This window comes from Motacilla alba, chromosome 15 (assembly GCF_015832195.1).
Source record: "Motacilla alba alba isolate MOTALB_02 chromosome 15, Motacilla_alba_V1.0_pri, whole genome shotgun sequence".
Taxonomy (NCBI): Eukaryota; Metazoa; Chordata; class Aves; order Passeriformes; family Motacillidae; genus Motacilla; species Motacilla alba.
Window position 1 is genome coordinate 7,070,083 of NC_052030.1, and position 23,952 is coordinate 7,094,034.

The following is a 23,952-nucleotide window of genomic DNA, read 5'->3' on the forward strand; positions in this document are numbered from 1 at the left end:
ATGCTCAGCCCAGCTTGAGTCCCTCACTGAGCCCTGTTCAGAGCTTGTTTGTGTGGATGGCCTCAGGGAGCAAGGAGAACACACATGTGTGCAGAAGGTGGCTTTGTGTTGGGACAGGGATATGGGGAGGGCAAGCAAGGTACTCTCAAAGTTGGTGGAAACTCTTTTGGAGATCAAGCTGAAAAATAATTACAAATAAAGACTAAAAAAAAGGAGACAGGAGAAGGTAATAACTAAGCAAAGTGTCAGCAATATTTGTTGGGCTCTGTCAATCCCATGTCTGATCTGCTTGTGCTAACTCTGCTACTTTCAATCATCCAGAGACACTCGAAGAGTTGCTCTAATGTGGGATGAGAGAGTCTCCTTTTGCTCATGCTTCAACAGCAAAGGCAATTTGGCAGAGAGGAAAGTGGCGATTCCAAGGCATTTCTAGGAACTCTTGTACTGCCAGGTGGAAAAAAATAGGTTAGATGTGCTGCAGCTGTATCTAGACCATTCTAATGGAAGAAAATAAACCTTGCATGCAATGATGAGCTGAAAATGCAAAATTAAATAGAGCACTAATTTTCCAAAGTCTGTGATTAACTTTGTCCTGTGCTTGGAAAAAGTCCTACCAGCTTTGATCTCTAGATCAGTCAGCTAGTGAAGGAAATGTGGTCATTTCTTAAACCAACAGACTGGAGTTTTCTATTTCACTCTAGGGATAGTCTTTCCTCAGATCCTGTATTTGATGAGCATCCAAAAAGCTCAGACTTCCCTAGCTTGGAAGTACTGTGAGAGGAAAACTTGGGGCTTTTGCTGGGAACCACAAGAATCGTATTTCTGGTAGCTTTGCAGGGAGTTCCAGCCATGTCAGCAAGCAAAGACTTGTCTTTATTTTGTTTTTCCCTTGTAAGCTGGAATTGTGGAATGACAACTTTCCCTTTTTCCTTCTCATTTTCTTCTTAAAGCCCCAAGTTTAGCATTTTCTCCCTGCTCTGGCTGAATGTTTGGGCCACTTCATAATTACCCCAGGTGGCTGGCTCTGTTCAAATGTCCTCAGGAGCCCGAGTGATCTTTAACTTGGAATGAACTTCCAATGTTTGGAAGGGAGAAGGGGGAAGTAGCTGGGATGCCATACCTCTCCCTCTGTGTTTTGAGCAAGATGTTGGTGTAGCCAGAGTTTTAAAGAGGTCCCTTGGGCAGGATAAATGTGAAGGAGCTGGTGAAGGAGCCTTGAAGCGTTTCCAGCTCTTTGAAAGAAGCACACGTGTGTGTGCATGTGTGCACATAAGATGTTTTTAATTTTGGAGGGGTTAGTGATCCCAAATAAAGCTTGCTGGATTTTCATCCCACTGATGCTATGTTGAGCTCAGAAGGCTAAATTTAATCATCCATGCTGAACAATCTTGGATTCTAAGACTGCATCCATCTCTGTGCAGAAACTATTTGCTTACCCCTGTGGCTTCTGTGGAATCAGTTGTAGGCTGACCAGATAAGGCTGCTGTGGGATGCCCATGCACTGTCTGTTCTGGCACTAGGCAACTGCAGTGGATTTTGATTTTTAAATTAAGCAAAAAAAAAAGCTACCTCTAGAGGAGTTCTTTCTTTTTTACTCTTAGAAGTGTTTAAGTTGAGGGGCTGTTTTACAGGAAGGGACAAAACAGAAAATAACCCTCTGATTCAAATCATGGGATCATAACCAAATATCCTCTCTTCAGAATGATTTTTTAGAGGGCCTACGATCTGCATGAAAAGCTGCTATCCTCACCTCCACTAATTACTCCAGTACTAGTTTTTTTCCTTTCAAGCAAAGACCAAAAAGCCCTTTTGCCTGGATAAGGAGTTAATACACATCTGTGCTTGAAAAGACTAATAAATGCAGCACTTCTTAATGTTCAGTCAGCTGGAAATATAGTGGATTATTCCTACGCTTGTTTCTAAAAAGAAGTGGAAGTGACATTTTTAAATCTGCCTGAAACTCGAAATACATGTGAGAAATGCACAGAAGTTGAGATGTGCATAAAGCATTAATGAGGACAAAGTGGGTTATGAACTTTGCACATCATTTCCTTGCAGGCCTGCAGCTGGGTATCTCTATTAGGTGAGGGTTTTGGCCCCAAGGATGTAGTGGAAATTCAGTGGCTCAGCTGTGTGTCCCTTTGCTGAGCTTTGACTCTGGTTATGCACCACAAGAACTTGCTATTTCTTGGGTATTTTATAAAAGAAAACAAGCTACATTCAATAGGTCCCAAGCCGGAGAATCTGAGATCGTGCTCACAGAGGAATATCAAACATCAAGATAGGATGTTCTCCTTCCCCTTCTTTGAAATAAATACACTTTAAAAATAAACAGTCTTTGGGATGCAAGTGAGACAGTGTCCTCTAGGATGTGGCGACCAGCAGCTCCTTGTAACCAGCATTAACATGAATGAAGAAAGAGAAGCAAAATCTAAGAACACAACTGGGCTGAGGATTTCCCCACCCAGGGCCTTGCATCACTTTGTTTCCACTTCTCTTCAGCAGGCCTTGTATCTGTACAAGCTGAACCACATGGCCATGGTCACCTTCTCTTCCCAGCTGCATCTCACGGCATCCTCCACGTTCCCTCTGGGTTCCCAGCATCACCTCAGGCCAGCAGCGCTTCTCTCCTGGAGGCAGGACAGGGAAGCTTGAGAAACCAAGCCATGCCTGCTCCCTGTGGTTGAGGCAGGGGCTGGTACCCAGCACTGAAGAGGCTGTGGGCCAGCTAAAGGCTGCCACAACTTGCCATTCGTGGCTTTTTGCAAGACCTCTGCAGGTTTTGAGCATGGGGTTGCTCTGAGCTGCTGCAAGAACTTGTCCTGTCCTGGCAAAGTGAGGAGCCTGCTTCTAGTCCAGCTCCAGCCTGGTGCCTTCTTTGGCAGTAATTGTGACTAAAGGGTGATAATTATATTATTAAATTAAATTAATCTTGTAGAGTGGGATTCCCTTAGAATGTGTTGATTCCCTGACAGTGTTCTTACAGGAAGAATGCAGAGGCTCCAGGCCTACATTTGTAGGTGTTGTGTGAGTGGAGAACAGAGTTAAGAGTTATATTATATATCAGATGATGATAACTACTCTTCCCTGTGAATATTCTTGGGTGGGCCTTATGGTAAAATCCCATCTGGCCAAAACAATAATTTTCTCCTTTTTATGCATGGGAATTCTGCTTTTCATCAGTGCCTCCTGCTTCTCAAGAGCTCTTTGATGTACAGAATCCAGTTTGCAGCAGGGACACGCTGGCTTTGTGCTGCACCCCTGTAGAACACAGCAGGGGCTTCTCTGTCTTGGGGAGCTGGTGCTCCTCAGGAAGCAGCTGCTGGTGTCTGCAGTGAGATTCCTGAACAGTGTCCTGCAGTCACTTCTGTTCCAACCCAGCACAGCTTTATGTGTAAGGAAAACTCCCTGCAACTGCATCACACGTGGGTTGGCTGCAGTTGTGCTCCTCAGGGGGCAGCAGGGAATTCTCAGCACCACCGGAGCACCACTTCCACTGTCACCTTTGAGGGACAAGCACCAGGTCATCCTTGTACTCCTTAGCCCTGTGTTTCCTGGTGCAGAGGCTTTATAACTCCTTACACATGTGTATCTTAAATAGCTCAAAGCTGATGTCAATATTAACTTCTCAGTCCAAACACCAGCACAGGAGGAGGTAAGTACATGACAATGGGGCATTTTTTAGTAATGGCACAAGATTTAAGCTTTTGAGTGGGCTGTGTAGTGTCAAAGGGGGAAATGCAACATCTTGGCATGTTCTGAAATAGCCAACCATTGTGTCTATGGCCGAGCAGCAGTAGCTGAGATTTGAGTTACTTCTAAACATACTAAATGCAGTTCCCCAGTTCCCCCAGTACAGAAAGCTGATAGGATTTGTCTGACCACGATGGACTGGAGGTTCAGTTCAACACAACTGTTGGAAGCATTTGGAATCTCTGGCCAGAGAGGAAAGTACTGGAAAGCAGACAAACAGGACTGGTAATCTGGTTCTCCCCGCTCATAATTCATCTAATTCGTGTGGGCATATATCAAATGTTGGTTTTAAAAAGACAACAACCTATCATTTGCAAAGATTAAAAATGTGCCAATTTTTTTTGCATGCATCTGTCAAAAGCCCACAAGTCTGTAGCTTGCTGCAGAAGGGAACATCTGTCTCTAATTGGCAAAACTCAGGGTTCATAATGGGTGATTCAAATGAACAAAACCATTTTGTCATTCATTCAGTTGGGGATTATAAACTAATCAGAAATCCTTCCCCCTCCCCTTCCCTCAGATCTATCTTGCATTTCCTCTCCCTTGTGGGTTTTTTTCCCCTGATCTCAGAGCAAGTCTTCAATCTTTTTGGTCTCACAAGCCATAATAAATTAACAATTCCCCCACTGCCACAACCTTTCAGCCATATTTCTGGAATTCACACATTGCACTTCCCCCTCTGCCCAGATTTGGGAGTGCAGGGCAGCTCTTGGGGTTTTTATTGTAGCCAGCTGGTGGCTCAAGAGGCGTCTTGCATCTGAGACTCCTTGGATGTACACAGAATGTGCAAGATATTCCTCCTCAAATGATGACAGTTTGACAGATCTGAGTGAAAGTGAAGGCAGGAAAGGGAGCTTATCCTGAGGGTGGGGGCGAGGGATTTGTGGGGGAGGCACTTCCCCATTCAGCACTCTGGTGCTGAATCCCAAGGACCCTCTGATCTGGTGGCTGCAGCTCTGGGGTGTTAACAAAGTCTCCTGGTAGTAGAGGAGGGGCTGTGAACGCCTCCAAGCGCCTTCTCAGTGTCTGAAAAAAGGCAACTGGATCAGTTCACATACTCCCCAAAACAAAATCTCAGCCCTCAATCACTGCTAATTTAAGGAGGCTTGAGCCAATCTGTGATCCTCCCACATCCAGGAGTGCCACCCTGCGAGAGCAGCAGTTCTGGTGCGCATTCTGCCTCCTAAACTGGGCACATATTTTAGTGCAAAAGTTAGGTGGTGTTTACTGTTTCTTCCTATGCAAATACTTGTTTAAAAGTGAGCTCAGAAGATTAGTGTGGAGCAAAGGCAAGACTGCACTGGTATGCTGGGATGAAGGGAAGGAATACAAGAGAAGTGTCAGAAAATCCCTCTATTCTTCCAAGTGTAAGAAGCATCCTCTCCCTGAGGAAAGAGGAGCATATTCACTGGAAACCAGCAAGTTTTCAGTAAAATCCAAGTGGCAACAACTGTGTCTACAATTCTGATGGGAATTAGTAAATGGATCTGTTAGGACCTGTAGCCTCTTAAATTGACATAAAGTTTTGCTTTGCTTGTTTCCCCTGGATTTTTGTAATTAATTAACTAATCCAGACTGAACCCCAATACTTCACCTCTTGGAGAAAAGATCAGTAAATTTCTATTAATATGTTTTGGTTTTATATGTGGGACTCTTAATGCATTAGACAAAGAATAATATGTGTGTGGCAATGAATGTGGTTTCTTTTCCACTTGAGACTTCCAGCCATAATCCAGCCCAGGTGCCTTAAATGAGCAGCCTGTAGTTTATTCCACTATAATTAACATAAGCTTTGATTTAGATGACACTTTTACAAGTCAAATATTGGATTCCAAGTTGAATACAGAGCACAGTTTCCACCCACATTACTGTTTTGGTCCTTTTCTGTGGCCATCCTGCATCCACCCTGAAACCCCCCCAGAATATGAGCAGCACCTGCTGGAAAACAAAGGTTGTGCCTCGTAGAACAGGTCTGGCTTTTTGTTTCTATTTAGGAGCTTTTAACATTTGGCATTGCATTTTTTTTCTTTCCATTTCAATATGAGCCAAGGGGAGGGACCAAGAGAAAAAAAATCTGGAGTATTTTGATCTTTGTGGCTTTATATGGACTTCATAAGCTTCGTTTGTTCTACTGCCAAGTTCCTTTGTGTTTAAATAGATAACAGACCAAGACAACTAATCATTTCCAATAAAAAACCACACCAAACCCAAAGCATTCCCTTTCTTTTCCAATTAATGCTCGTAAACCCATGCTCCTGGACCAGGCTTGTGACTTAAGCACTTCTGTTTTGTTTTTTTTCTTTCCCTTTTCAAAAACAATTGCCTAAGGCACAGACTGGGCTCTGTGCTCTGCAAATTTATGAAAGAACCTTGAAAAAAGTCATGAGAGTGGCTTTGGGAGAAGGTAGTTGTAAATATGATGTGCAAAAGCAGCCTCATGCACCTTTAGAAAAGCAGAGAATGGTGGTTTTTATGGCCACCATTTATGGACTTCCTTCCTCCTTGGAGGCTGGAGGCTATTTGTGGAGAAGGAAGAAATAGCAGATTTACATGGAACTGTCACTGTGTTATGTAAAATGCATGTTGGTTGCTGGTTTACTGGTGAGAGTGGTATCTGCTGTCACTATTTTGAGAAGCTTTGCACTTGAAAAAGAGGCAATTTGTCCAATCAAAAGCAGCTACATTTTACTGAAGTAAATAAGGCTGAATGTCCTTGAAACAGAAGATGAGTTGGTTGGATGAATCATGGGTGATCATCAATGCAAAGGTTCTTTTTTTACATGAAAACGTTTTTGTAAGGAAAATAACACAGAGTTTTAAATGCTGTGACACATTTTTCCTTTAGCTTCTTAAGGTTTTTTCTCACACAACCAACTGTTTAGGGCAACACATTTGTGTGGTCAAAAAGTTGTATGTTTGCCAACAGCACAAATTATCAGTAGTAGGAAGTGAGAATTATGTGAATTACTTATGTGGGTTCTATTTCTCTTGGAGGTTGACCATCCAATATGCACTTCCATAGTCTCTAAGAGTGGCTTCCCATATTAGATTGATGCTCCACAAAAGTAGGAGCTAAGACTTGCACAAGCTTAATGAATTTCCCTCTCTTGGGGGTATCTTAAACCAGTCTCTGAAGGGAAAGAAAAGAGCTGGACCTTCCATTGGTCTGGCAGACTGCATGCTGGGTATAATCTATGGCAAGATGTAAGAGTCTTTGTTTCATTTCCCAGGTGTATTACTCCTGTGGTGCAGTGGTGGAATCAATGGAAAGAGGCCTGATTTTGTCGCCAGGTTTTCCCAACAACTACTACCCGGGGACACACTGCGTCTGGCAGTTTTTCATTCCCATGAGGACCCATCTCATCTTGGAAATATTTGACTTTGACATTTTTGAGAGCTCTAGTGAAACTCCAACCCCCTGGGATGGCTTTTCAGCCCCTGCTACAACAGAAAATCAGGACATGCCTTCTCTTGAGGAAAACCTGGACTTTGCTGTCCACACCACAAAACCTCCTCTGCGGACCTCGACATCAAAGGCAGCTCAGAATCTGAGCAGCCCTGGAGACCAGTCAAAGGACCTTGCTGGTCACCTGGATGAACTTCCAGGAACCATCTCCAAAAAAAATGAAGCCAAACAAGCATCTGAAGAAAACCAGTGGAAGCAGATGAAGGAACCCAAAGCAATTTCCAAGGCTCAGCCAGAGGAGCTGCCACTCCCTGTGGCTGGTAGTGCCTCAATGCAGAGGCAAAATACCAGTGGCCTGGAAGCAGGAGAGGATTTTGAAGGGAAGATGTTGCTTGCCCACCTAGCTGCTAGTGAGAGAGATGAAGTCACAGCAGAGAGCTGGACACTTCCCTCAACAGCACTGCCCATGGAAATCTCCTCCAGCCCTCAGTCAGCAGGGGATGTATGTCCCCATGATGTATTATATGTTTCTGATCTCATCACCTTTTCCTCTCGCTTCTGCGGCCCAAATTCCCCTGTAAACAAGACCATGGTCTTTGGTTCATCTCTGGAAATGGTCGAGGTTATCATGGAGCTGATCACCACCACGGACCGGGGCCGAGGCTTTGCGATGCTGTTCGAGTACAGGAACATCACTGACCCCAGCACTGTGGATGCTGTGAGGCAGGAGAGGAAGGAAAACATGATGGTGCTGGCAATTGTAACAGGGATTGTTGTCTTTGCTCTCGCTTTGCTCTCTGCCCTCTGCATAGCTTGCAGGTAAGGTGATGCCAGAGCCTTGGAAGCATGTGATGTTACGTGTAGGGAAATGACCAGAGAAGAGTTACATTTCCAGAGAAGAGTTACCTTTCCTTTGCTCTGCCAGCTCCTGCTGTCCTCCAAATATGGTAGAGTGGGTACAGAGGAAATCAGTGCCCCTCACTGCTCCTGCCCGTGGCTCCTCAGTTTTCTTTCCTACTTCTACAGCTCCTGTACCTCAGATTTATTTTCTTTTTCCTGCAGAAATACCTGAATAGTCAGGACTTTCCTGGGCATTTTTTTGTTTCAATGGCAGTGGGGCCTTTGAATCTCAGCTTTTGGCTGATGGACAAATTCAGCAGAGAAAGATCATCCTTCCCTGAGTCTCCTGAGCAGTCTGAGCTGACAGTCACTGCATCTTTTCACAGAGATCCCACAGTTTGGCTCTAACTAACCATCACTAGCACTCTGCAGAAAAGTAAATAATAACCAAAGTATTACCACATAGAATTAAGATTTAAAAATATTTTCCCATCTGTAGCATATTTTATCCAAGAGACTGTGCAGAAATTCTAAATCCAATGCATTCAGTATGTTCAGAAGTCATCTGCACATCCCTTTGGTGCTGGGGAAGAGCCCAGAGCCATGCTGCAGTAGCTCTCATTGTTCCCAAATGCAATCCAAAACAATCCAGTCAAATGAGCTGATGGTCAGGCTAGGTTGTGGCTTTCCAGGTCCTGATGCTAACTAGTTAAATGCTAACAGTTACACAAGCATGCCTCTCCAGTCAATTGCTTTTCTTTTATGTATTTCTTTTCTCTATATCTATCCAAGGAACACTTCTCCGCCCCCCAGCATATGTTTGCATTTTTCTAACTCCCTAGTGAAAACATTTTTGTAGAAACCGTGATTTATTTCTCTCCCTTCCAACAAATTCAAAACAGAGCCCATTCTCCCCAGGTTTTTGTCAAAATAAACACCGTTTTCCAAATGATTTGACTTCCATGAAAACATCAGGTAAACTGAAACAAACAGTGCCCCTTGCAGGGCTCCACTCTGGGCTGGGAATTGGCAGGAGTGTTCATTTCCCAGAGCCATCAAGCAGCTGCTCTGGTTTCTCCCTTCCTGCATCCCCTGCCTCATCCAGTGTGAATCCTCCAGCCCCAGAGTCTCAGGATTGCCCAGACACTCTCAACACTGGGGCTGGTTTGGCAGAGCAATTTGGTTTTCCTTGTCCTGATGGAGGCTGCATTTTGCAGCTCTGGCAGAATAAACATGAAATGCAGGCCAATCACGCTGGGCACCAGAGAACATGGGCACAGTGGTGAAGCTTAAATATCATCTCTGTTTCTGTATACATAGAAATTCCTGCTTTAGGGATCTGAATTTTTTGTAGGTGTAAGAGTTAAACTTGCATGTACTACATCTAGCTAACCTTTTTGTTTTTAAAGAGCTTACAGAGCACTAATTTAGACCACAATTTTTTGCTAGCTCTAAAGGAAAAATCTGGTGGAAAATGTCTTCCAGATACCAAATACTTTTTTTTTATACCCTTGCCAATCTTCAAAAGAGACAGAAACAGGCTCCCTTTGCTATGGCAGCAGTCTGGGCTGATACACATGTTGAGTAGGCTGTTCTTGCTCCAATACCCCTATTTAATTTCACTGTAACGATCCATGAAGCAGAGTATTATTCAGCCCAAAAAGTGCACTGGCAATCTGAGGCTCCACTGGCTGAGGTTTCCCCTGCAAAGCCTGTTTAGAAAGTCAGGCCATGCTGCTCACACTCACAGTTTGGCTTTTTGTTTGTCAGATGTTTACAAAATAATGTTCTGCTTCTGCTGACCAACAGAAAAAACAGTCCACAGGGCTTCAGCCCCACACACCAATGTTTGTGTGTTCTGGTCGCTGGGAACACTTCCTACAGGGGTCCCTATGGCACAGGATTAGGCTTGCTTCTTTCAACACTGGCATTTCTGCCTCTTCATTGCTCTGCAACTCTTTCTCTTTTTTTTTTCTTTCTTTTTTTTTTTTTTTTTTTTTTTTTTTAAGAAGATACCTATACCTCAGCCAGCTATTGAATCGAGACTACCCCTCCTCCTTTAGCCTCTTGACAGGGTGTTTACTATCCCAGCCTCCTGTATTCCCTGCATGCTGCTCCTGGAAGCCTTGATTACACCACTCTATTTGTCAGACTTAGAGCGTTCAGGTGAGACCAGGTGGAAGTGATGCCATGACCTGTGCTGAGTTACCTCACCTGTGTTGCACTGGAAGAACCTTTTCTCCCTCTTCACTGTGCTAACTGCTGCAAGGGTATTGGTCTCTGGCTCAGAACCACTGGCACTGGTTGGAGCTTGCCTACAGCTGGCAGCTGTGGGTTTTTAATGCAGCTCAGAATAAGACTGCTGAGGCCATTAAGCACTAAACTTCTTTTAGATTGAGCCCATCAAGCTCTATTTTATGCTTCTTGTCCTAAATAGGGGCTTGAAATGAGTTGTCAAATGTGTATTAGCCACAGTCTGTCCTCACTGCAGAAAATGTCAGGGAGACGTGGGGTGGGCTCAGGGGGGAGATGAGGCTGCTTTACCAGTGCAGCACACTCAGAACTGGGAGCAGCCCCCTGAGGCACAGGGACACTGTCCTGGCTGGACTGGGCACTGCAGGGGATGCCAAGAGGAACCTGGAAGCTCTTGGCCTTGTAAACTTGCCCTCAACTTTCTTTTCTCTTCATACTTTATTTATTCCTCTGGTACCAGGTTCAGCTGTTGATTTTTTTTTTTTTCCATTTCTATCTGTTGCTCTTGCTTAGCTAAAAGTAGCAGGCTCTGCCTTGCCAGGAGTAGAAATGGCCTGGGATGGGCTTGGCACCCGCTGCCACTCCGGTGCACCAAGTCATCAGCAGTATCTGCTCAGGCTCATTGCATTGAGCAGGGCAAAGCTCTCTGGGGAAACTCCAAGTCTCTGCCACACTGCAGCTTTTGTTTTCTACTTGGGGAGGGAATGAAAGCTTCAGTTGTTAGTTGGCCAATAATTCTAATTACTTTTGGCCATGAAGCCTGGCTCGAGTAATGGGGGATTTTTTATTTTCTTTCCCAAGCCCCAGGAACAACAGATACGTCCATCTTATTTAATTTTAATCCTGTCCCGTGCAGTCAAACTTTCCCTGTATGGTTGCAACCCATGAATTGCAGCTGCACTTTACACCTGCATCGCCTCCCAGCCCTTGAGTGTGCAGTGACTCCGCCAAGCCTTCAGTGTTGCCATCTCTCCCCACACAAGCCGCCCTGCCCGTCACTGCCTGCTGCCCACCCATCACCTGGGGTGAGAATTTGCCGTTGCAATACCCTGGGTTGCATCCCATCAGTCAGTGCCTAATGCTCCCCCGTGTCTGCATTGTCCCCTGGAGAACCATTGGTCACAGGCTACCCTTGTTTCAGTCATTATCACCAGTGCCAGCCTATCTTTGTGATATCTTTGTCTTATTCATCCAAAAGATTATAACACTAGTTGTTTTGTAATCTCAGTTTTAGTAAAAACATGGAAAAACGGTTAAGAACATGCATGTGTCTCCCTTCAGCCAAGAGGCACGTTCATCCCATCATCATCTGCCACGGCGCTGCCTTTTACTGAAACAGTCACACAAATGAGCAGCATCTGATGCTCTCTGCTTGCTAAATATAACCCAGTATGCAGCATTAGCTATGCAGATGAGATATTCTGTCTAGCAGGACAAGAGGGATGTCACTGCCCAGACTGAAGGATCTCAGTCCTGCTGTTCAGTTACTGATGTGGAAGGGCAGCTGTCAGGGGGGAGCCTGGTGGGACTTGGCAGAGGTCTGAGCTCTGCTGCTGCTTTGCAGCGAGTAGAGGAAGAGGATGACAGCTTCTTCTCTTCTTCAGCTGACTTTCCACCACATGAGCATATCATTTTCTCCCCTTGCTTACAGGCCTTGCTGCCTTGAGTCTTGGCAAGTATTTTGGATGCTCATAACCTGCTGGGTTCCCCTCGCAGGATGAGCAGAGCCGAGAACTTTCCTGCTCTGGATCTTTAACTCACTCGAGGGCTTGTTGTTGTTGTTGCTGTCTCTCCTTTTCAGGCAGAGAACGTGCCCCAAAAGGAGCTCATCCAACGCATGCAGTGACCAGGAGGTTAGTGCTCATGGCTTCAGCAATTTCTGTTTCTCTCTTTCATGTTGGCTGTTGCACTGTTTATCTGACGATGTTTACTGGGGCATGTTCTGAGTTGTAGAACAGGATCCAGAACTCCACTGTCGATATCAATGAGCTCCAGCTGGTGGTGCCAAGCCGGGAGAATGAAAACAACAACCACTCTGTGAGCCGGGAGCAGGCGGGTGAGTGCGGGGCGTGGGCCGCAGCGGGTCAGGGCACCCCGCGCCCCGGGCCACTCCATCGGATCCTTCCTGCCCCAGCCCTCATCACTGTCTCACCCAAGCACAGCTGGAGAGCTACTCCACAGCAGAAAGCCTTTGTTCTGGGGACTGTCCCTTGCTGCTCCCCCCTCCCTGGTCGGGTAATTCCCCTGGCAAGAGCTCACGCAAGCAGAGCTCCAGCACGCTGCCAACACAAGCTGTCACAGCACATGGCACTGCAGAGACACTGGGTTAGCAGAGCAAATGCGTTGGGTTCAGGCTGCTACAATCAACTTACACAGACCCATAAACTGGGGAAGAGATTGACCTGCCCTGGGCCTAGCTTTGTCCAGAAAGGATGGGTTTTACGATGCTCAGATTGCCTCTGGCCAACTCCAGCTCCCAGAGCTCCGTGTTTCCGTGGGTCTGGATGGATGGAGGTGCTTTGGGTGACATTTACCTCACAGTGTCCTTCCTGGAAAAGGCATCCCAGCCAAGCTGCAGAGAATGTCACGTGCTGCAATTCTGAGTCACAACACATGAACTGTCCCAGTGCCCCTTTTGATTAGTGGAGGCCAACAGGGAGGAACTTTGTGCTGTGTAGTGACTCACCATCAGGTTCCCAGTGAACCATCAGCCACTACACACTCAGCTCTCACAAGGATACCTCCATAAAAAGCTAATCCTGTACTCCCAGCCAGGACAGCTTCCCATTTCCTTCTTGAGGAGGTTGTGGCCAGAGTTCTCCTTGCCTGGACCAGATGACAGGCCTTGGGGACACACGCAGACACACATCCCCCCCTCCATGGCAGTCCCTGGAGCATCAGGCTGCCTGTAGGAGCAGATTCACTGGGGTTTCACCAAAAGCTACAGCTCCCAATATTAGCAGGTATGAGTAAATAAAAATAAATAATGAGTTGAGCGAGTTTGTAAGTGTCTGATCTGCAACATAACCTCATGTGTTTAACACAAGGAATTTCAGTTCATGTCTGTTTTTATTAGAAAGCAGACCCAAGGGTGTTTCTCTTCTCCTCTTTTGTTTTGTTTTTAAAAGCTTGCAGTTTCAGGAGAGCTGACTGTTGACTGGAATTTTGTTCTGGCTGGTGCAACAGCTAGCCAAAGGCTGTTCTAGATTGCCTGGTGAGGGAGGGAGGAGTTGGAAACAGATGTTTTGGACTCTTGCAAGCAATCTTTATTGATTTTCTTCCTTTCTCAGTGACTTCCTGCCGAGGCAGCACAGAACGGTCTCCTCAGGACACTGACCCAGATGTGCCCTCCTCCATCTCTGCAGTGACCACTGAGACTGGGAGTGATGAAGTGTTCATCATTTCTGCTGGACCTGGCACCAGTGGGCTGAGCTTTACCACCTACAGGATACAGGTACATCCCCCAGCATCTCTAGCAGGCTGCAGGATGTCCCTTTTGGACAGCACTTGTCATACCTGTCCATTTTTGCCTAATGCCCACTTTCTAGAAAGGCAGGGACTGAACCAGGCAGTTCTCCTACCCCTCAAGCTGAGCTGCCATCAAACGATGTGGACTGTGATCCCCTGAGCCAGTATCTTCCCAGCTTTGGGAAGAGCAAATGCAGAACCCTACTGGCAAATAATGGAGATGTTTGCCAGCAGACAGTAGGACCAACCTGCAGAAGTGTTAATTGGCAAAGCTGAGGTTCCATTAGAATTACCACCTGTAGCAACTGAAAGACCTGAGAGTCAGACCTACCCCTGCCCACTGCTCCAAGTGATCAGGGAAGTTACTCAGCTCCTCAGCTGGGCAGAAAGTGTCTCACCAAGCTGATGTGAAAATTAACAGCTGAGGCTCCAAAAAAAATCAAATACTTCAAGGGAAAGCACTGAGGTCCTCACAAATTCACAGACAGAAACCTGAATTGATTCAGCAGGTTCTCTCTTATTTTAGCTCTTTCCCCTGGACTCCTGGTCCTTTATTTGTCTAGAAGCAGATGAGGGCTCAGAAGCCTCAGGTCTGGCTGTCACCTCTTCTACCTCGAGTGAGTGCACACAGAGCACATCCATTGCAAGTGTCTGCTAAAGCCTTTCCCTGGTCAATACTCTCTTCTCCAGTGCCCTGTCTCTTTTTCCCACTAGAGGATAAACAACCAGCACAAGGAACTCACATGCCCAGGACAGGCTGTGTAATACTTCTGTCACCGTTTACAAAACAAAAGCATTCTGTATCCCTGCATTTGATTAGGAAATTAGCCAGGAGGCCAGGCTGGTCAGGATTTTCCTACACTGGTGTAAGACACGTGCTGAGCTTTTCCTCCAGCTGGCCATGCTGATGAACAAAAAGAGGGAAAGAAGGGAAAACAGCTCTGGAGCCCTCCCTTGCCTGAATGTGACCTTCTGTGGAGCAGGGCACTGGGAGTTGTAGCCAGACTGGACACCCTTGAACAAACACCTGCACTCCCCACTCCTTTCCAGAGCAGAGAGCTTCACCTGGTGGCAGCCCCACACACATCCAGCTTCTAGGCAGGAGGGAAAACCATTTTCCTGCCCCTTTTCCCCACTTTAGTCAGAAGGAACAAATACATATAACACCCCCGTTTCTATTCTGACATTGCTTCTGCAAGCAACCTTCAGAGGGCATTTATACATAAAAAAATAAAAGAGCATTAAAACAGTGAAAGCAACAAAGAAATAAACACATTAAGTCAGAAAGCATCTCCTCAGTGATGCCCATGCAGCACACAAGTGAGGCAATACTCCCAACCAAATTCCTCAAGGAACCAAGGCTGGAAGCACGGCAGGACCTTTTGAAAAGCTCTGGGCCTTTCCCCACAGCTGAAGACCATCCTCTCCAGGGCTGTGGAAATTGAGCACAGCAGAACAATGACAAACCTGCACTCCAACGGGTTCTCATCAGGCCGCTTGATACTGAGGGCTCCTGGCTGTCAGATGTGTTTGCAGTTGAATTTTGAGGTGTGTATTTTTAGGGTGTGAAATGCTGCTGGCCAGCCAGCCTCCAGCCTCACAGAGGATGTGGTGTGTGGCTTTGTGGCCAGCACCAGGCAGTGGGATGAGATATCTGCTGGAGCACAGCCCGTTCCTTGGCAGGAGCTGAGCAGTTATCCCCTTGTGAAAACATGTGTGAAATCCTGAGCCTTCACAGCACAGTGAATAATGCCAGCAGACTCACCTCATGCAAAATGCTTGACTAGAATTTGTTAAATTATAAGGAGCTTTCATTAAAAAAAATTATCTTGACCTTTCCCTGAGCAATTGTGTCTGGCTGCTTGGTCCTGTGCTGCCCACCAAGTGTGAGCCTGAGCTCAGCTGGGCCCGAGCCAGTGATTAAATGGCTTTTGCTCTGCAGCTTTTCAAACCTATTTGAAGACACCAGTCCTGTGTCTTCACAGGGAAGGGAAGAGCTAGGAGAACAAAAAACCCCTCTGCTTGTGACTGGTGTGAGGAAACAGAGGGTGGGATGGCTTTTGGGGAGATTCCAGGTGTCCTCCAGTAGTCATGGCTTGCTAAATCCCCTTTGGTTTAAGGCATCATTCACCCTTTGGCTGACTTATGACTATGATCTCTGACTTCTGATCAGACACTGCAAGTTTCAGATGCAAAGGTTTGAGTTAAAAGTATGATCATGGAAGTTTAACAAACATTTATTGCCAAAACATTTTCCAAAGTTTAGAAAATACACTGTTCATCTTCCCAGTTACTTCCAGTGTACCTATCTCAAAACCAGAGGCTAATTTTTGCATCAGTTTGGAGGTATTTATAATAATATTAGAAAAATAAATCCTAAGACAGCCTGAAGGGGCCACTAAGGAGAAGACAGGTGGATTAAATTTTATAAATAAAGATTGTCCCTTTAATAAAATCTTAGACTAGAAGCTTAATATTGAAACCAACTTATCCAGAGCCTGCTGCCTCTCCTGGCTTCCTACTGAGTTTCTTTTTCTGATCTAGTGCTAATTTCTTGCCTCTCTGCCCATCCATTTCCAATATGACACATTCACTAAATAGTTTCTTTGATTTGCAGAAACTCGGGAGATTCAGATTCTCAGAAATAACAAATTACATGTTTCTGGTTTCTCAGGATTTTAAAATCCAGGACACTGTGGGATTTATTTCTCTTTAAGGACTGTGTAAACTTTGGAAATATGGATTTTGCATTCTTCTCATGACAACCATATTCGCACAGCTGAAAATTAAAAATATGTATAGAGTTGTGTAACGGGAGGCTTAAATAACAGGTGAAGTATTAGTAAGAATGAAAGGAGATTCACAGGAATGTCAGGAATTCTCTAACTTTCCTGGCTCTAAGCTCATATCAATACTAAGGACAAAAATTGGGATTTCAAATGCAACACCACAACTCATAAAGTATGGAAGAGCAGTTTGTCTATAGTTTATTCCCATGTCTGGTCAACTCTGCTCATTCCCAGGGCTGGTGACAGCAGTTTAATGTAGTCTCACCTTCTGATGATGCCAATTTTACAGCTGTCTGGATGTCTTGTTCTGCTCCTACAGCATGTTGTCCACCTGAAGAGCATTTTTTACGTGAAATGCAAATCCCCTTGGCTCCAATCCAGTTCTTGTGCTTCATGTTCTATTCAGCACAGACACCGAGAACAGATTATTTCCCTTCTCTTTATTTTTCATTATTTTTAATTCTTCCCTTACATAGGATAAAGAGCACCACTTACTTCAATCTTTTCACCCAAAGTTTGCTTTTTTGAGACTTCTGATTCTCTTCTTGCTTGCTTCTGGAGTTCTTTCAGTAGGCTCCACCCCCCTTAAGTTTTATTTCCCCAGACAGACACACCAGGAGCCTTCCAAGAGCCAAGCAGAGTGGAAGAATTCTGTTTTACACAGTGAAGTTTATAACTCTGCTCTGTCAAATACTTCCAGTAAAATTAAGCTGTAGATATTTCATATATTTAGTGAGGGTTGTAGGACTATATCTTATGTCACTGAATTTTCCCACTTCAGCTTTAAACCTGAAACTGGGGGAGCAAAGTAAAACTTTCCTCCAGTGTGGGGGTACCAGTTGTGGGTTTCTCTTGGTCTGGATTGAAGGCACTTGAGATGGTAGTTCATGTTTGGACTCAAGTGTTTATTATTTCTTAGCAGTAAAACAGTCTCACTTCTGTGAGTTTGGCAGCTTTTCATTAGAAGGCACAAAATGGCCAACAATCTCTGGTTACGAGGTCTTTTAAGGCTAAACTATCCAATTAAGAACTGACCCCTAGATTCTTTTCTCTTTTAACCCAATAACTGATCCCAAAGAGCCTGCAATGGGGACTTTTCTGCCCAGTTACAAAATGTCACCCAAACCCATGAAGAAGAATGAAGGAGAAGCATGAAGAAGAAACCCAGGAGCACCCTGTGCCCTCCATCTTGCTCCCATCCACAGCATACTAAAAATCCCAAACCCTCAATTTCCCACCAAGTGATACACCAACACTGCTCTCTACAATCTATTGCACACTTTTGTGGATTCCAGTCTATCTTGAAGCCTAGGAAACTTTCTCCATGAATGAGGGTCAAAGTCAGTGCTCTCCTGGGGGTCAGGGCACCCCAGAGCAGAGAAATATTCCCAGTGCCCTGGGTTTCCACACTCCTGGGAAGCCAGTGAGCTTCAGGCAGCACACTGGGAGAACAACGAGGAGAAGTTGCATTCCTGAGTCCTCTGAGAACGACTGAGTCAATCAGTCTCTTGCACTAACAGCCTGTTTTTAAAGTGTTTAAAAAATGTTTTGATGCAAGATGCCTATAAACCATCTTTGTTTACTCTTTTCAGGACAAAAACCTGAAAAGAAGCGTCACAAGCCCGGCCTCTGTGTCAGACTGGCTGAGCTCCCACCCCACGGCTGCAGGGGCAGAGGCTGCTGAGAAGGGGAACGTGCAGCTGGAGAATCCCTGTCCCAGGCAGCGCACCTGGAGCGCCCGCACCTTCCACGACCTCCTGGCTCCAATTCCACAGCTGCAGAAAAAATGGTGCAGCTGGAGCACCAACAGCCCCTTCACAAAGCTGGTTGACAGCAGTGTGAGTCCTGCAGGGAGGGGAGCATGTTGGGGTCTCAGCTCCAGTATTTCCCCACTGTTCACTGATGGAACACGTTTTCCCCTTGGCCAGTGCCTCACCTCTCTGTCCTGCAGTGCAAACACATCTCAGTCCATCTTCCTTGGTGTATGGGAAACTCTCTGGCCTAATTATATTGTAATTTACCCAGGCTTTCCTAAAATATTAAGCAGCTGTATTTTCCAGCAGTTGGCACCTGGTTAAGAAATTATCCCCAGTCCAGAAAAACATTAAAAAATGCCTTCAGACAAGATTATCTCATTGAGTGTTCTGACATGTGCTTTTTTCCCCCTGGTTATGCCTTGAATTTATTATAATTGATGTATTATTATTGCACTGCAAGGAACCCATAGGTGTGGCAGGGATATCTGGGTCTCACTGACTGTAATCATCAAACCAACAGCTTGTTACAAAGCTAATAAAGGATGTTTCTTCCTTTTTAAGGTAATAACACGGGTTTATCCTAAAGAATGCATCTTACCTCCAAAATAACCAGGAAATTTAACTTTTAGTTCTCTCAGGATCAAAGTTTTGAGAGAGAGCTGCTTTTCATGGCATGTCTGCTAATTTTTGTACTATTTTGTGCAGGGTTTTTCTACAGCTGCAAGACCCCAAGGTGTGCCAACCAGGAAAGTAATCTCAGCCACTGAGATAGAGGGAGCATCAGAGACTGTTTACTCCGATTCATCTGCCAGTAATGCCTCATATCCCCTCACTCTGTCTGCACAGAGGCAGCGAAAGCTGACCTCCTGCAATTTGAAGAAATCCAGATTTGGAAACCCTTATTTTGGATTTTTAGCCAGTTCTCCTGACAGCAAACATATGAGGTCCTTGGATCCCTCAAGACATCTAGGGGCAGCATCTCCAGCTAACAGCCAAAGCCCCAAAAATCTTCTAGAGAGCTCCAACCCACTGAAAATCAACTTGGTCAACGGTTCAAAAACAAAGGAGCTGATGGTAGAAACAGATAAAAACAAACCAGTTTTTGTTATTTCTGAAGAAGGGGATGATCAGCAGCCTCTGGTCCTGGCGGAACACCTCAGTCAGTGTGGAGATCACCTGTCAGAGCAAAATGCTGCGTATGCTCCAGCCGTGCCAGAGAAACAGCCGGCGGTTCTGAGTGCGGAGAGGAACAGCTCTGCCCCCTTCACATCGAGCCTTCCCCTTTGGGCTAAATCCCCCACTTCATACAAAGGCCATGGGAAGGCCCCCAGCTCCTCCAGGGACCAGCAGAGCTCAGCAGGTGGAGATGCCAACACTACTGAGCCCTCACAGAACTGCAGCACCCCCGCTGCTCCTACGCTGTGCCAAGCCTCAGCCCAGTGATGTCCTCGGAAAGACTGAGACATCAGTTCCCAAAGCCAGAGGGAACAGGGACATGAGCAGAGCAGAAGCTGTGTCCAGCAGTTGTGTGGCAGTCACATATGGCAGCTTCGTTGAGAGCAGTCTTTGCTTCCCACGTGTTGGGACTGAGATACAAGGATACAAACCACAGCACAGCACCGATGCCACCTCCCCTTCAGCTCACCAACCTCATCTCTCTTCTCCTGCATGAGACTTGGATGTAGTTTGTACCAGAAAGCATCCTCTGAAAAGGTACTTCAGACTGCAGAACCCCTTTTCTGGGATGGGAATGAAAGTAACCGGGGGCAGTCACACCGTGGTTTTTATCTGAAATGTAAATCAGTCCCCTGTCCCTGTGGCATCACTTGAGTCTGTCTGTTGGGAGCTCTGAGTTAGCTTCTGTTTATAGCTCTGCCTGTACAATCCAAGCCTTGCCAAGCCAAGGGTAGGAATTCAATCATGCATGTTTGCATACAGTTTTGTAAACTTCATTTTAAGTATTTCATAACTTCTGCAGTCTACACAAAGCTTACCAAGCATTAGCAACTCTAATATTAAACAGCAAGATTATCTCATCTCCTAACTCTTTAGAGAAGTGTACAGACAAGCTGAGCAACCCAATACCAGATGCTTGTTCTATTAAAGTCTGATGTAGCTTTATCTTTGCTAGGTCTACATAGGCTCAGAACACCTCAGTCCACTACATTAAATGACTCCTCATGGCAACGGGAGCATGTGTACAAAAACATTGAAATACTAGGAATAGTCTTCAGCATCCAACACTTGGATATTTGCAGCTGCTCTGATCCTACATTCACCAGCTATTTATTGCTGGTAACGCACATTGACTAGAGAACTATTCCCCTTCTTTTAGCAGGCAAGACTTGAAAGACAAAATTAAGGTGGGGCAAACTTTGAGTGCTCACTTTCTTTAGAAATTAACCCGACATGGCTGTGCCTCCCTGAGTACAAATCCAGGGCATTCGATGGAACACTGAACCAAAGGGAAGCCTGCTAGTCCTATTGCCTTTAATAACCCCATCAGTATTTTAATTTCCTCCTGGTGATATTTTCCTATCTTTGCAAAAGACTCCTGCATGCTCGTCCCACAATTCAGAATTGTTTTTCTTTCTTAAATGAAACAATTCCCTCTTGAAGCTGCATTTTGCAGCTGAGACAGCACATTGTTTTAAAGCAATAGTATGTCATAAAACAGGTGTCAGAAAGAAATCTTCTGCACAAGTCTTCCCCTGTATTAGCTGCAGTGTGCATCCAGTTATCTTAATCCTTCTCTGTGAAGGCATTTAAGACTGATTGCTGAAATATTTAACTGAATTATTTATGATTTCACCTGCTGTTACAGCTTCCATTTGCCTCCTCTAATGTCTGAGATATGCAACACACGACTATAGGTTTTGCCTTAGATTTTCTCTGGGTGTTTACATGTCTACCTAGACATAGAAGCTGTGCAGCTGGTAGCAGTGGAAGCAAAAACACATTTGCCCTTTAGCAGTTGACTCAAACATGAACAGCAAACAAGTCTCTGCCTTTATTATTTCCAGACTGTGTTCAGTGCCAAAGTCTGGCTCCGTGTTGGTTGGTTCTTTATTGGTGGGTATTTTTTTTTTGTTGTTGTTGTTTTAAATTAATGCTACTTGATTCAAAGGGAAGAGATTAATATATTTATGGTTTTAAAAATATTTAGAAGTCTTCAGTACTCTAACAATAACTTCCACTGCATTAAGTTCATATACATCTTAATTTAATGTTCTATTACATTTCTAAAGTTTGAAATACTAAAATCTACTTTTGAAAAGTACTTGTGTTCAATTATTGACAATAGTTACATTTGAAGGGCTGGAAAAAAGCGGCTTTTTCAATAAAAGCATGTTTAACCACTCATTCCTATGGTGCAACAACACTTAATTTGTTTTGCTGAAAGCCTGAGTTGTGCCTCAGAGCACCAGGAGAGCGTGTGGGGTACCCCAGTGGTGGCAGACACAGAAAAGCAAACACTCCTTTTTAGATCCCTCCCAATTTCTCCAAGGCTGAAGATGAGGTGGTTGTTTACACCGACCTCCTCCACTACCTGTTGTGTAACCAAAGCCCAGACTTTGCTCACCAGGTTTGTCTAACTGCTGCCAGAGGAGGCTTCCGTGGGAGTTTGTGTTTCCTTTCAGATCCATCAGTGCCTGCTGCAGCAGCATATGGGCAATGATCCACGGGACTGCACCAGGCACCCTGGCTGCAGCATGGCTGCAGCATGGACTGCACCAGGCACCCTGGCTGCAGCATGGGCTGCAGCATGGGCTGCAGCATGTATATATACATACCTGCATGGACTGCACACACACAGATGTGTGTATATACATATCTACATGGACTGCACACACACATACACGTGTGTATATACATATGTGCATGGACTGCACACACACATATATGTGTATATATACATACATGTATGGACTGCACACACACACACACGTGTGTGTATATACATACATGCATGGACTGCACACACATACATGTGTGTATATACATATATGCATGGACTGCACACACACACATACATGTTATATATATACATACATGCATGGACTGCACACATACACATACATGTGTATATATATACATACATGCATGGACTGCACACACACACATGTGTATATATACATACATGCATGGACTGCACACACACACATGTATATATATATATACATACCTGCATGGACTGCACACACACACACGTGTATATATACATACATGCATGGACTGCACACACACACATGTATATATATATATACATACCTGCATGGACTGCACACACACACATGTGTATATATACATACATGCATGGACTGCACACACACACATGTATATATATATATACATACCTGCATGGACTGCACACACACACACGTGTATATATACATACATGCATGGACTGCACACACACACATGTATATATATATATACATACCTGCATGGACTGCACACACACACATACATGTGTATATATCCATGTATACACACACACATTTGTGGTGAGAGAGGCCCTGCTCCTGATGAACATGCAATGTTGAACACTGCTGCTTATTCCCTGAACAGAGGTGCCTGATTTACCAACTATTTAAAGGTGATGCCTTCTGGCACTAGAAGATGCTGAAGCCCAGGGCCTGCAGGTGGGTGCTGCAGGTACCCCAGGGGAGACTTCAGTTCCTGACCTGCCTTTTGAAGTTTTGTTTGATTAGGGGTTTTTTGGATTTTTTTTTAGGCAGATCACTTAAATTAACTGATAAAAATGTATTTATGTTATATTTTGTACCTTCAAAAATGTATAAAATATTTTCCTCCTCTTATAGCTAAAGCAACTGTTTTGAAGATCTCATATTTTCTTTTTTTTTCCCCCAGGAACACAAACAGCTTCTACCTAAACTCTTCCAAAAAGTCACAGTGCAGAGTTAAGAAATTCTGAAAGCTCTGGGTGGGATAAAGCACTTTAATACTCTCAGCTGTAAATATTGACTAGGATTAGTTTTTAAATAGTATTACTTATGGCATTTATTTTGTTCCTAACAGCTATTATTACTTTGGAGAGCTGTGCTGCCACTTTTAATGACAGAAAACCTCATCCCTCATGCATGGGCTTGGATTCAGTTTTACCCCTGTGTAGTGCAGGGTTTGCTGCGTGATTCTGTGCTCTGTAAGCAAGCAGCATGGGATAAGCACTCCACTCACTGAAGAGGGGGAAATATAATCATTCCAATCACAATTGCATGGGGAAAAAAATGTAAAAAAAACATTATGGAGCTAGCAAAGAGAAGTATTATTTTCAACAAAACTGAGTAATATTTACCTTTATTCTTTTTAAAATTAATTATTCTGGAATATCCTATATTAAACCCTCTAGCCAATGTATTAGGTAGACTAAATAGAACAAAAATATGTGGGCATTCCCTATTTTTCACTGTACAAACAGTGCTTCAAAGTAGCTTGAAGCTATACAAGCTGACAAGAATCTGGTGTGCTGAGGTTCTCACTGTCAGGTACTTGAACTGGTTGGGAATGGAGGCTGGGAAAGGGAAAACAACACATTTAATATCGAGGTAATGCATTCTAACTTGGAAGATTTAGAATAGCATCTAGCAAGAAAAACCCACCTATAACTTAGTAGGAAAACATGAACTGAGGTTTCCTTTCACAACTCTAATTTTTGTTAAGA

At 44.6% G+C, this 23,952-nt stretch overlaps 1 protein-coding gene across 4 annotated transcripts in view; it reads left to right on the plus strand.

Annotated features, from left to right (window-relative positions):
- The window catches only part of LOC119707403, a 32,817-nt gene extending 10,860 nt beyond the window's left edge, over positions 1-21,957 (plus strand). For 3 of the 4 annotated variants that reach the window (XM_038152344.1, XM_038152345.1, XM_038152343.1), the window contains 6 exons: positions 6,984-7,978; positions 12,054-12,105; positions 12,206-12,308; positions 13,543-13,706; positions 18,102-18,347; positions 18,972-21,957. In XM_038152344.1, coding sequence (XP_038008272.1) covers positions 6,984-7,978; positions 12,054-12,105; positions 12,206-12,308; positions 13,543-13,706; positions 18,102-18,347; positions 18,972-19,709 — 2,298 coding nt within the window. In that variant the 3' untranslated portion in view covers positions 19,710-21,957. The remainder of the gene's footprint in view (positions 1-6,983; positions 7,979-12,053; positions 12,106-12,205; positions 12,309-13,542; positions 13,707-18,101; positions 18,348-18,971) is intronic. The other variant, XM_038152346.1, reaches the window with a different exon arrangement.
- The last annotated feature ends 1,995 nt before the right edge of the window (positions 21,958-23,952 follow it).